Consider the following 14,826-nt stretch of genomic DNA (forward strand, 5'->3'; position numbering starts at 1 on the left):
GTTTTTCATGTTTTTGTTCAGCCCAGGAGTGCTGACTTTCACTAGGGTGGAATATGGCGCCCCCAGGGGTATGGTTGCCACACTGGCTTTGCCATCCTCCAGGGGAGGGTAATGCCAGGCTTGGAAGCAGTGATGGGTCTCTCCAGCAGTTAACCTAATGCATGCAACACAGTTCCACTCCGGGCCAGCAGGGGGAACTCTGAACCAGGATTCTGGAAAGGGGTGTCCTCTGAGGGCCAGGGGGGAAAGAGAGGATATAGTCTGCGGAGGGTGAAGTGTGCGGACACGAGGTGCGAAGCTGAGAGGTTGAGCTGCAGAAGGCGAGCTCCTTCAGCTTGAGATCGCACAGAACTGGAGCCTGGTCTCCACGGTGGTCCGGATACTGAAGGTCCTATCACAGACACCAGAGGAGTAGGAGGCTGTAAATGCCCTGCTCCCAGCAAAGACTTGGGACACAACAGCAATTGACTAGTGAGCCAGGACTCAGGAGAGGAGTCCCCGAGAGAGGCTACAGCTGTCTGTCATACAAGTAAAGTTCTAGGAACATCTAAAGAGAGGCATTTCAGAGTAACTAAGTACTGGAGTGCTTCACACTACAAAGCGCTAGGAAGGAGACTGCACAGCCCTTCTGCTGAGAGAGAATCCTGATCTGCTTCCAGGCTAACCTGCTCCAATACCATCTGTAATCAGGACTCTGGACTGCATATACTCAGTAAAGGTACAGAAACTACAACTGCTGTGTCTTGTCTGTTCCCTATGCTTTCGGCACTGCTACAACCCCGTGCCAGCTACATCTACACTGCCCTGGGACTACAGCTCCACCTGTGGGGAGCTTTACCATCTAAGCTGCACATACCATCAGTCCCAGCGGATCTGTATGCAGCGTTGGCCTAACACCATATTTGCCAAACACCACGGGTGGCGTCACAAACTATCCTACCATTAACTACATCTCCCCATTGCTTGGGCGCCCAGGGCCACGGACCGGGTCACCGCTGCTGTGACACATCCCCCTGACACCGGCCCGGTACCGAGTACCCCACAGCCCTGGGAGGGCGACCCAATTTGGCGTCACGAACAGGATTACGGAGCCCGGTATCCCCGGGTCCTGTGTGCCATAGACTGTGTTTGTGAACTGTGTGAATTTGCCGCCATTGCCGCGCTGCTTGGCGCGCGGGAAGAAAGAGGGGCGGCGTTCGTGGGCGGAGCCTGCCGCAGAGCGCGAAGAAGAGAAGTGCCGCGCGGGAAGAGAGGACAGCGCGCGAGAGGAGGAGGAGCTGAGGCCTACAGCCTGGAGCGTCGGGCCTGCGAAGCGGCCGCCGGTGAGCTCCCGCAACCCCCGGCCCTGGCTAACGTTAACTAGGGGGGAGAGAATGTCTGTGCCACAAGCCAATGCAGTGGCGGACGCCGCTGCCAACCCCACAGTACCGCCAGGAGCACCCGCCGCAGCGGACCCCATAATGCCGCTATCCATGCCCTACATACCGGGAGCGGTCTGGCTACCGCAGTACTCGGGTGAGTCACATACCCTGAGTGAATTTAAAGAGAGACTGTGCAGCTTGTTTAAAGTTTACCCTGTCTGAAAGCCAGAAAGTGAATAACCTGATTGGACAGCTAACGGGTGCAGCACTGAGGGAGGTGAAAGCCTGGCAGGATACTGATAAAGAGACTGTTGCAAAGGTCCTGGCCAAGCTGAAGAACACTTTTGACACCCGCATTGCAGCTGATATTTGCCAAACACCACAGGTGGTGTCACGAACTATCCTACCATTAACTACATCTCCCCATTGCTTGGGCGCCCAGGGCCATGGACCGGGTCACCGCTGCTGTGACACATCCCCCTGACACTGGCCCGGTACCGAGTACCCCACAGCCCTGGGAGGGCGACCCATATACACGCGGCTCCGCTCCGTACACCTTGAACACACACGGCTCCACTCCGTACACCTCGTACACACACGGCTCCGCTCCGTACACCTCGAACACACACGGCTCCACTCCGTACACCTCGTACACACGCGGCTCTGCTCCGTACACCTCGTACATACACGGCTCTGCTCCGTACACCTCGTACACATGCGGCTCCGCTCCGTACACCTCATACACACGCGGCTCCGCTCTGTATTCCTCGTACACACACGGCTCTGCTCGGTATACCTCGTACACACACGGCTCCGCTCCGGACACCTCGTACACACACGGCTCCACTCTGTACACCTCATATACACGCGGCTCCGCTCTGTACACCTCGTATACACGCGGCTCCGCTCCGTACACCTTGTACACACACAAGGCTCTGCTCCGTACACCTCGTACACATGCGGCTCCGATCCGTACACCTCGTACACACACGGCTCCACTCCGTACACCTCGTACACACACAGCTCCTCTCCGTACTCCCCGTATACACGCGGCTCCGCTCCGTACACCTCGTACATACACGGCTCCGCTCCGAACACCTCGTACACATGCGGCACCGCTCCGTACACCTCGTACATACGCGGCTCCGCTTTGTATACCTCGTACACACGCGGCTCCGCTCCGGACACCTCGTACACACACGGCTCCGCTCCGAACACCTCGTACACATGCGGCACCGCTCCGTACACCTCGTACATACGCGGCTCCGCTTTGTATACCTCGTACACACGCGGCTCCGCTCCGGACACCTCGTACACACACGGCTCCGCTCCGGACACCTCGTACACACACGGCTCCGCTCCGTACACCTCGTACACACAAGGCTCCGCTCCGTACACCTCGTACACACACGGCTCCGCTCCGTACACCTCGTACACACACGGCTCCGCTCCGTACACCTCGTACACACACGGCTCCGCTCCGTACACCTCGTACACACACGGCTCCGCTCCGTACACCTCGTACACACACGGCTCCGCTCCGTACACCTCGTACACACAAGGCTCCGCTCCGTACACCTCGTACACACACGGCTCCACTCCGTACACCTCGTACACACACAGCTCCTCTCCGTACTCCCCGTATACACGCGGCTCCGCTCCGTACACCTCGTACATACACGGCTCCGCTCCGAACGCCTCGTACACATGCGGCACCGCTCCGTATACCTCGTACACACGCGGCTCCGCTCCGGACACCTCGTACACACGCGGCTCCGCTCCGGACACCTCGTACACACACGGCTCCGCTCCGGACACCTCGTACACACACGGGTCCGCTCCGTACACCTCGTACACACGCGGCTCCGCTCCGTACACCTCGTACACACGCAGCTCCGCTCCGTACACCTCGTACACACACGGCTCCGCTCCGTACACCTCGTACACACACGGCTCCGCTCCGTACACCTCGTACACACACAGCTCCGCTACATCCACCCTGTAAACCCCTCCTGACCCCACACATAAACTTCCCCTCATCCAGCACCATGACAACCAGCACAGCAGAGTCCTGCATACACCGAGGCCCCTGATCATGTGACCCCTGACTCCTCCCCTCCTGTGACATCATCACAGGTCCTGTGCGCACAGAGCTGCCATAGAAATATCTGGCCACGGTGGTCTCACATTCCTTTCTTGCAGGGGCCGCAGTAAATTTCATCATAGATCTTTAGAGCTGAATAGAGGAGCGATGTTCCTTTAGCCTGATGTTAATTGATCGTGATGTTTGTCGAACGTCCACTTTACGGAGGAAATCCCACCAGGACTGTAGCAGGTAAAGACCCCGATATCCACAGGTGTCCCTTCTAATTGGGGGAAACTATCACCCCTAATAATCCTCGGACAGTGCTGACAAACACGGGAAAGTGCCCCTTTATGGAGGGGACAGAAAGTCTGTTTAGTCTCTTTATCTTCATAGTATCAGCTCTAATCCAATGGTGAGAGAGCGATTTACCCTGAAGAGTCACAAATTGTGGGGTTGTTATAAAATGTTATATTTAGGGGGTTTTGTGTTGTCTCCTTATAAGAATCACAATGGTTTTGTTCCTTTTCCGCTGATTGATACAAACGACCCAACTATGAAAGACGGGAACCGAGGAAACCTGTATTACTCTCATAGCACAAGGCCGCCATACTCAGTATTGTAGGGAAACCTTCATATAGACGGCCGGTGGGGATGGAGTCAGTGACGGACTCTGGACAGATATGTGTCTAGAGCCGTAGTAGAAGATGAAGATGTCGTCCTCACCATGAAGTAGTTATTTCTCCTGTCACGTGTAATGAATATCTCCTGCAGTATCGCTAATGCCGATTCCAGTGTCGGGAAATAAGACGAGAATTAGCGTTATGGAAGATGAGTCTATGAGGAACGTATTCAGCTGCCGACTCCGAGGGAGAAACTGCTTGTTGTCTGTGGCCTAAATATATAGGTTTTATTAGTAGATGTAAAGAAGGAAACTAAATACTGTAAAATAATAAATCTCCTCATATGTTTCCCTTATTATCTCCAGTAATTGTATTATTACACAGGATTTTTATGATGTTACATCGGCTCATCTTCTTCTCATTCAGGTCTCTACAATATCGGATCCTCTCAGTGAAGATCTTCTATATAAGAGAATTTTCCTGATTTACCCATCAAAGATGGATATGGACAGAGACAAGATGGCGGAGAGGATATTACACCTCACCCTAGAGATCCTCTTCCTGCTTACTGGAGAGGTGAGAGATTCTGATGACGTCACATTACATCATTCTTATCTATGGGAATAACAGATGGACAGAACTGGAGAGGTGAGGACTCTGGAAATGTCTGTAGTGAGATTTATTAATGTCTCTCCATAACCAGGATTACACAGTAGTGAAGAAGACCTCTAGTGAGCGCTGTCAGGACCCTCTGTCTGAGGGATGGGGAAGACCCCTGAGCCCAATCATGGGGCCTCCACCTCACCCCCTGATACATGAGGACATCGATGACCAGAAGATCCTAGAACTCATCTACAAGATGATTGAACTGCTGACTGGAGAGGTGACACTGCTGGGAATGCTGGGACATTATACAGTAATGCTATGAAGGGATCGGTGAGATGACGGTATCATTGTATGTGTCAGGTTCTTATAAGGTGTCAGGATGTCGCTGTCTATTTCTCCATGGAGGAGTGGGAGTATTTAGAAGGACACAAAGATGTGTACAAGGACGTCATGATGGAGGTTCCCCAACCCCTCACATCACCAGGTAATAGACAGGACTAAATACACACGGCCTATAATTATCTGCATGTATATAATGAATTCAGTCCCTGTATGTGTTTCCTCCAGATCTATCCAGTATGATGACAACACCAGAGAGATGTCCCCGTCCTCTTCTTCCACGGGACTGTAAGCAAGAAAATCCCAGTGTTCCTCAGGATCATCAGGTAGATGGAGAGAAGGTGTCATGAGATCTCCCCTATGATGTGTAGACGGCTGTGAAGGTCTTGTGCTCAGTCTTGTTTTATCCACCATTATTATATGTTTTATACAGTGGCATGTAAAAGTTTGGACACTCCTGGTCAAAATTACTGTTGTGAATGGTTAAACAAGTTGAAGATGAATTGATCTTAAAAATACCTAAAGGTAAAGATGACACATTTACTTTGTATTTTAGGCAAAAAATTTCCATCTTTCACATTTTAAAAATTACGAAAAGGAAAATGGGCTGATGCAAAAGTTTGGGTCCCCTTGGAGATTTCAGTGCTCAGATAACTTTGACCAAGGTTTCAGCCCTTGATTAGCATGTTAGGGTTATCGCTTGTTCACTATCATCGTTAGGAAAGGCCAGGTGATGCACATTTCCCATCTTTATAAGAACCCAGCCTCCTCTAACCTTGTGCCAAAAAAACAGCAGCCATTAATTCTTCTAAGCAGCTGCCTAGCACTCTGAAAATGGTGGAGGCCCACAAAGCAGGAGAAGGCTATAAGAAGGTAGAAAAGCACATTCAAGTTGCCCTTTCCTGAGTTCAAATTGTAATAAAAAAATGGCAGCTAAAAAGAAAAGTGGAGGTCAAGATATGGTCTTCTAATTTCTGTGAGAGCTGCTTGTAGGATTGTTAAAGAGGCAAATCAGAACCCCCCACTTGACTGCAAAAGACCTTCAGAAAAGTTTAGCAGACTCTGGAGTTCTGATACATTGTTGTACTGTTGAGAGACACCTGCACAAATATGGCCTTCATGGAAGAGTCATCAGAAGAAAACCTCTCCTGCGCATATTCATGAGTTTTAATGAGCGGTACCACATGACCGCTGAAGGCAGGAAGAGAGAGCGTGGAGAAGCTGGGGGCTCAAGACACAGCATCAGGACGGGTAAGTATAGCGATACTCACCTGTCCTGCGTCCATGGCTGCTTGCTGCTGTCTGTCATCGGTCAGTGACTTCAGACAGCAGAGGGCGCGGTGACGTGGTTACTGCGCGCCGCGCCCCCTGCAGTCTGAACGTCACTGACTGATGACGTGGCAGATAGCGGTGAGCAGCCATGGACGCAGGACAGGTGAGTATCTGACACCCAGCGACGGAGAGGAGAGTATGTCATTTTTTTATTTTTACATGCTGCGGCAGCACATGGGGGAATAATCTAAGGAGCTTCTTATGGGGGCAGCATATGGGGGCATAATCTAAGGAGCTTCTTATGGGGGCAGCATATGGGGGGCATAATCTAAGGAGCTTCTTATGGGGGCAGCATATGGGGGAATAATCTATGGAGCATTTCCCACCCTAGACTTATACTCGAGTCAATAAGTTCTCCCAGTTTTTTGTGGCAAAATTAGGGGGGTCGACTTATACTCGGATCGACTTATACTCGAGTATATACGGTATTTTTTTGCCTAAACTACAAAGGGAATGTGTCATCTTTAACTTTAAGGCTGAGTTCACACGTGGCGTTTTTTTCGCGTTTCCGCGGCGGTTTTAACCGCGCGATTTTGCCACGAAAACGCAAAACATAAGCATCCCATGCATTCCTATGGGATTCCGCAATGCTGTGCTAATGCTGCGCTTTTTACCGCGGCGGAATCGCTTTGCGGTAAAAAACGCAGCATGCTCATTAATTTTGCGGAATCGCGGCGATCCCGCACCCATGGGAATGCATTGTTCTGCTTACTTTCTGCATGTGGCTGTGCACACCATGCGAAAAGTAACCAGAACATTTGCGGATGGTACCCACGGTCCGGAGGAGAGGAGACTGTCCTCCGGGCTTTGGGTACCATATCCCTGTAAAAAATAGAATTTAAAATAAAAAATATTGTTATTCTCACCTTTCGACGTCCCGCGCAGCCTTCTCGCCTCTCTCCACGCTCCCGGTCCCAGTAAGCCTTTGCGAGCTATGACATCCGTTCTCTCGGGATCGCGAAGTCTCGCGGTCATCCGCGCAACGTCATCGCGAATGACCGCGAAACGTCGCGATCCTGCGAGAACGGACGTCATCACGGTAATTCTCGCAAAGGATTACTAGGACCGGGAGCGTGGAGAGAGGCGGGAAGGCTGCGCTGGACGCCGGAAGGTGAGAATAACAATATTTTTTTATTATTATTATTTTTTACATTCTATCTTTTACCATTGGTGCCGCATAGGCGGCCTCAATAGTAAAAAGTTGGTCACACTCATCAAATACTATGTTTGACGAGTGTGACCAACCTGTCAATCAGTTCTCCAAGCGATGCTCCAGATCGCTTGGAAAACGCTAGCAATTCTGCAAGCTAATTATGCTTGCAAAATGCTAATTTTTTTCACGGGAAAATCGTGGGAATTTAAAATGCGATTTTCCCGCGGAATGGAATTCCGGAATTCTCGCGGTAATTTCCGCGAGAGTTCCGTTACGTGTGAACCCAGCCTTAGCCTTTTAGAGATCATTTCATCATCAACATGCTTAGCTGTCCACGATAACAATTATCCAGGGGTGCCCAAACTTTTACGTGCCACATTATACAATGAATTCTCCTGCCCACTCTAAGTTTAATAACCTCCCTTAACCGTACGTTACTTCTTAGCTACTGACAAGGGTGATAGTCATGACACATACAGTGGGGGAAAAAAAGTATTTAGTCAGTCAGCAATAGTGCAAGTTCCACCACTTAAAAAGATGAGAGGCGTCTGTAATTTACATCATAGGTAGACCTCAACTATGGGAGACAAACTGAGAAAAAAAAATCCAGAAAATCACATTGTCTGTTTTTTTTTCATTTTATTTGCATATTATGGTGGAAAATAAGTATTTGGTCAGAAACAAGCAATCAAGATTTCTGGCTCTTACAGACCTGTAACTTCTTCTTTAAGAGTCTCCTCTTTCCTCCACTCATTACCTGTAGTAATGGCACCTGTTTAAACTTGTTATCAGTATAAAAATACACCTGTGCACACCCTCAAACAGTCTGACTCCAAACTCCACTATGGTGAAGACCAAAGAGCTGTCAAAGGACACCAGAAACAAAATTGTAGCCCTGCACCAGGCTGGGAAGACTGAATCTGCAATAGCCAACCAGCTTGGAGTGAAGAATCAACTGTGGGAGCAATAGTTAGAAAATGGAAGACATTCAAGACCACTGATAATTTCCCTCGATCTGGTGCTCCACGCAAAATCCCACCCCGTGGGGTCAGAATGATCACAAGAACGGTGAGCAAAAATCCCAGAACCACGCGGGGGGACCTAGTGAATGAACTGCAGAGAGCTGGGACCAATGTAACAAGGCCTACCATAAGTAACACACTACGCCACCATGGACTCAGATCCTGCAGTGCCAGACGTGTCCCACTGCTTAAGCCTGTACATGTCCGGGCCCGTCTGAAGTTTGCTAGAGAGCATTTGGATGATCCAGAGGAGTTTTGGGAGAATGTCCTATGGTCTGATGAAACCAAACTGGAACTGTTTGGTAGAAACACAACTTGTCGTGTTTGGAGGAAAAAGAATACTGAGTTGCATCCATCAAACACCATACCTACTGTAAAGCATGGTGGTGGAAACATCATGCTTTGGGGCTGTTTCTCTGCAAAGGGGCCAGGACGACTGATCCGGGTACATGAAAGAATGAATGAAGCCATGTATCGTGAGATTTTGAGTGCAAACCTCCTTCCATCAGCAAGGGCATTGAAGATGAAATGTGGCTGGGTCTTTCAACATGACAATGATCCAAAGCACACCGCCAGGGCAACGAAGGAGTGGCTTCGTAAGAAGCATTTCAAGGTCCTGGAGTGGCCTAGCCAGTCTCCAGATCTCAACCCTATAGAAAACCTTTGGAGGGAGTTGAAAGTCCGTGTTGCCAAGCGAAAAGCCAAAAACATCACTGCTCTAGAGGAGAGCTGCATGGAGGAATGGGCCAACATACCAACAACAGTGTGTGGCAACCTTGTGAAGACTTACAGAAAACGTTTGACCTCTGTCATTGCCAACAAAGGATATATCACAAAGTATTGAGATGAAATTTTGTTTCTGACCAAATACTTATTTTCCACCATAATATGCAAATAAAATGAAAAAAAAAACAGACAATGTGATTTTCTAGATTTTTTTTTCTCAGTTTGTCTCCCATAGTTGAGGTCTACCTATGATGTAAATTACAGACGCCTCTCATCTTTTTAAGTGGTGGAACTTGCACTATTGCTGACTGACTAAATACTTTTTTTCCCCACTGTATAGGCCATAACACTATGTCTTCTGGGAACACGGGCCTTAGCAGGGGTCTCTGGCTCTTCCCACTAGGCTGCAAGTCCTTTTGATAAAGTCTATCAAGACTCGCTGGTCCGTCTTTGCTTCATTGGACACCCTCCTGTCTGTTGTACTAGCCTGGACCAACCTCTGTACCGTAAATCCGTGCTGTAAGCAATGGCCCGGATTAATCGAACAACCAGCTCTGTTTTCTGAATGTGTGGTAGGTAGGCGTGTGCTGGGGTGGGCGAGGAATTGTGAGCGTGAAGGAGAGAATGTTGTAGTCAGAGAGGGGAATCGGTGAATTATCTAGGTAGGAGATTGAACACAGCCGCACAAAGATCAGGCCAAGGGTGTTACCGTCTTTGTGTGTTTCAGAGGTTGAGAGCTGTGAGAGGCCTAGAGAAGTGGTTAGTGATAGGAGCTGGGATGCAGATGTGGAGGTGTGGCTGTTAATGGGGATGTTGAAGTCTCCCAGGATGAGGGTTGATAGTTCTGAAGACATGAAATGCGGCAGCCAGGCCGAGAAATGGTCAAGGAATTGGGTGGGTGAGCCTGGGGGAGAGGGGACGGAAGAGAAAGATGGTGTGGACCTCAAAAGAAGGGAATGAGAGTGATTGAACTGGGGGGATGACCTAGCAGGTGCATTGTGGGGACAGGAGTATTCCGACTCCACCTCCAGGTCTGTTTGTGGGGGTCGGGAAATGGGAGAATTGTAAGCCACCATGGGAAATGGCAGCAAGGGAGACAGTGTCAGAATCCTGAATCCAGGTTTCAGTGAAAACCAATAGATTAAGAGAGTTGGTCATAAAGTAGTTGTGCAGGAAAGGAAATTTGTACCAGACCGTGGATTCCAGAGGGCACAATTAAAAGAAGGAGATGGAGTGCAACAAATGTAAATAAGGTTAGTAAGGTTTCGATGTGAGGTAGAGTAGGGGTTGAGGTTTGGGATGGTGGACCTGGGTTGGGGGAGATGTCCCCTGAAATCAGTAGGAGTCGGAAGATGTGTTTGAGCAAGATTGGCTGAGGTATTTCAGGAAGGTAAGAAGTGCATGGGAGCTGTACATGGGAGAGGGGAGTATAAAAGGGCTGATGTGTATGAGTTGTGATGGAGGGAGATAGGGCAGTGAATGTGGATAGCAAGGGAACATAGGAGGATAGAAATAAAGGACATAGCTAAAAAAGAGAGCAAAGTGTGGGTTACCTGTCTCCTGCCCTGACTAACTGCCATGGATTAACTGTTTTTCCAGATGCTTATGGGATGCTTTGCTGAGGGGATGCGTGCACTCCACACTGCATGGACCCCTTAGAATGCTTTTAAATTTATAGGCCACAATACAGGGTCAGGAGAGAGGGATTGTGGGAGCTGGCTTGGGATACATTAGCAGCATTTGCTCTACACACCCTGGTGTGGATAGATCAAAGACAATAGTCTTGCCTCCATCTCTATGCTATAACACCTTTCCCAAGATAGTATCTACAGTGACCCACATCCATGGATATACAACAGTGAGTACTGGGTACAATGCTACAGATGAATTATAGCAAATATTCAATAAGCAGAGTTCATTAGAATATATTGCAGCAGATGAGACAGCAAGCAGAAGTGGGGAACTGTACCATTAGAATATATTGAAGCAGATGAGACAGGAAGCAGAGGTGGGTAGCTGCACCTGTGTGAAAAGTGAAGATGGATGTTAATTCTTTGCCATGGATTAACTGCTTTTTCTAGATGCTTAGCTTCTTGGATGCTTTGCTGAGGGGATGCGTGCACCCCTCACTGAGTAAATTGGATTAAAGGGTAATGAGTAATTACCACAATTAGTAAAGGGATGTGGTAGACTATAAGGGTCTCCATACTGAGTGGGGGTCCTTATTTTGTGTAGCAGACTGCGGTGGCCATAATACTGTGTGGGGTGTATGGGGGCCATCATACTGTGATAGTACGTTCTGAAGGAAAACAAAGACAAAATGGAAGTGGGAATCCAGATTCCAGGCAAGGAGCATAGTGGAGACAAACAGCAGGGTGAGGTCCTTAGCTCAAGCCAGGAGACCTGATTAAAGTGAAGGTGCCTTGATTTTTAATTTTATATTTAATAATTACTGATTATATAATCAATTATTTTAATTCCAAAATTAAATGTACAACTTTAATAGTTTCTTTTAAATTAATTTTTATTTCAGCCACTTGGGGCTGTCTTTTGCTTTTGGGTGTGTGTGTGAGAGCATGACACTTATACACCTCAAATTCAGCAGCCCATGGGCACAAGAAACTGGTCACTGTCTGACCACATCTCTTGCTTTTGATGCTGCTTCTCCTGCCTCTTAGCTGTAACCTGGGCACGCCCCCTGGGGCGGCCATATTTGTGTAGCTTGTAGTGTATGCAGCGGACATATTGTACACACTACTCAGTGCGTGCGATGATCGGAGTTGCCAGGGAGTGGAGGTACCGGGTGAGGTGAGTATCTGCAGAGGTGTCAGGGAGCGGTGATTGCAGCCTGTTATCAGTATTACATTACAGGCTGCTGATCACCGCTCACTGCCTACCTGTTCAGAGCACAGCAGGGAGATCATCCATCTGCTGTGCTCTGAACACAATTAACAGGATGCAGTGCTGTGTGGGAGCGCAGGGAAGGTTTTTTCTATGTATTAGAATATATGGGGCCATATACGAGGGTGGGGACATATATATCAGGATGGAGGGGCCATATAACAGGATGGTGGCTATATACCAGAATGGAGGAGCAATATACTAGGATGGGGGCTGTGTACCAGGATCGAGGGCCACGTACCAAGTTGGTGGGACATATACCAGGATGGGTGCCATATACCAGGATGGGTGCCATATATCATGGGCCACATACCAGGATTGAAGGACATATGCCAAGATGGGGCCATCTGCCAGGATGGGGGCCATTATACTTTGGAGAACTATATGAGTCCATTATAATGTTGGGCACTATATGGGGCCATTACACTGTGGGGCACTGTATGAGGCCATTATACTGTGGAGCGCTGTATGGGCCAATATACTGTGCAACACTATTTGGGGCCATTATATTGTGGGGCACTATACTGTAGTGCACTATATAAGGCAATTATACTGTGGAGCACTATATGAGGCCATTATACTTTAGGTCACTACATGGGGCGATTATACTGTGGAGAAGTATGAGAGGCTGTTTATACTGTGAAACAGTATATGGGGTAATTATACTGCGGGGTACTATAAGAGGCTATTATAGTGTGTGGCACTATTTGTTGCCACTATACTGTGGTGCTCTATATGGGGCCATTATCCTGTGGTGCAATATATGGGGCCATTTTGCTGAGGAGTACTATGACACCATTATACTGTGGAGTACTATATGGGGCCATTATACTGTGGTGCACTATATGGGGCCAATATACTTTGGAGCACTATATGGGGCCATTATACGGCGGGGCACTGTATGAGGCCATTATACTATAGAGCATTATGTGGCGCCAATATACTGTGGAGCACTATATGGAGCCATTATAGTGTGGTGCACTATATAATAATAATTAATAATCTCTTTTTATATTGCGCCAACATATTCTGCAACGATTTACATACATTATCATCGCTGTCCCCGATGGGGCTCACAATTTAAATTCCCTATCAGTATGTCTTTGGATTGTGGGAGGAAACCCACGCAAACACGGGGAGAACATACAAATTCCTTGCAGATGTTGTCTACATGAGGCCATTATACTGTGGTGCACTATATGGGGCCATTATACTGTGGGGTACTATATGGAGCCATTATACTTCGGAGTACTATATGAGGCCATTATACTTTAGGGCACTATATGGGGCCATTATACTGTGGAACACTATATAAGGTCAATATACTGTGGAGCACTTTATCTGGCCAATATACTTTAGAGCACTATATGAAGCCATTATACTGTGGAGCAATATGTGGGGCCATTATACTGTGGAGCAATATGTGGGGCCATTATACTGTGGGGAAACATATAGGGCCATTATACTGTGGAGCTCTATATGGGGCCATTATACTGTGGGGCACTATATGGGGTGTGGAGACACGGGGGGGTCAACGGGCACCCAAGATCTGCTAGCTGGAACCACATGGACCAGGAATTGTCCCGCCTAACGCCCGTTCTCCCTATAACATGGGCGTAATGCTACTCAGACAACACAGGGTGAGGGTAAAACAGTGTGGCAATGCTTTTTTTTAAACCACAAAACAGGCAGGTAACACGTAGAACAGTCCCAGCACAGTACCCAAGATGGTGCACATTACAGAGTCTCGCCCTTCCGCTGACTCGCTGGGATAACAACAGCTGTGAATTCAGATCTTCCCACCTTTCAAGGTCAAAGCAGCGCCAGAGGATATTGCAGAAAATGTTCCTTTATTCCACAACGTGATTCCACGGCCAACCGCCGTCTTCATCAGGTGGCAACATAATTAGATCAAGAGGAAGGGGTATTTAAAATGGAAGTAACCAATAAGAATCAAGAATAGAACTGCCAATCACGTTCAATAAAACAATCATGAGTATAAAAAATGGTGACACACATATATATATAAAAATTTAAATGGTTGCAACAAAATTAATATCTAAAAATATAAAATAAACATAAAATAAATAAAATACAATAAAATTATCTTGTTACATTCTCAATAATGCGATTCAGACCTTCTGGAGCAAGTGTGCCTAATTTAAATATCCGGTAGCTCTCTCTGTTAATTAAACTCCTGTAACGATTGGGGACATTGTCTGGTATTTGATCAATGATGGTAAGTTTAAGATGCCTTGGATCTTTCTGGTGCATTAAGGAAAAATGTTTAGATAGTAGTGTTGAGCATTCCGATACCGCAAATATCGGCCGATATTCGCGGTATCGGAATTCCGATACTGAGTTCCGATACTTTTTGCATATCGAATACCGAAATCGGAAGTTCCCATAATGCTGTGAGCCAGTTTGATTTGATTCAGCCAATGGGTAATCCTCAGAAGTGTGGGTACATCCTGTTAGGCATGTAGGCATGTTAACTAATGGCATGGCTGTGATTGGCTGCTGAAATGATGTCATGATGCACTATAAAAGCCGCCGCCGCCATTTCAGGTTCACTCTGCTGTGAATTCAGTTAGGGACAGGCTGCTGTTCAAGACTCTGAGGGACAGTTAGAGATAGCGATTTGCTATATAATATCGTGCTTTACCCAGGCTACATTATC

General features: G+C 47.9%; 2 protein-coding genes across 2 annotated transcripts in view; one reads left to right on the forward strand and one right to left on the reverse strand.

Annotated features, from left to right (window-relative positions):
• Window positions 1-14,826, reverse strand: part of LOC141059255 (uncharacterized) — a 252,339-nt gene that overhangs the window by 85,658 nt on the left and 151,855 nt on the right. The gene's annotated exons all lie outside the window — the stretch shown is intronic.
• LOC141059242 (uncharacterized) overlaps window positions 3,443-14,826 on the forward strand; it is a 71,889-nt gene continuing 60,505 nt past the window's right edge. Inside the window, exons 1-5 of the mRNA XM_073555543.1 lie at window positions 3,443-3,696; window positions 4,494-4,643; window positions 4,771-4,950; window positions 5,034-5,157; window positions 5,241-5,338. Coding sequence (XP_073411644.1) covers window positions 4,566-4,643; window positions 4,771-4,950; window positions 5,034-5,157; window positions 5,241-5,338 — 480 coding nt within the window. The 5' untranslated portion in view covers window positions 3,443-3,696; window positions 4,494-4,565. The remainder of the gene's footprint in view (window positions 3,697-4,493; window positions 4,644-4,770; window positions 4,951-5,033; window positions 5,158-5,240; window positions 5,339-14,826) is intronic.

Source organism: Dendrobates tinctorius, unplaced genomic scaffold, assembly GCF_039654945.1.
Source record: "Dendrobates tinctorius isolate UK_male_01 unplaced genomic scaffold, ASM3965494v1 ptg000226l, whole genome shotgun sequence".
In the NCBI taxonomy this organism is placed as follows: domain Eukaryota; kingdom Metazoa; phylum Chordata; class Amphibia; order Anura; family Dendrobatidae; genus Dendrobates; species Dendrobates tinctorius.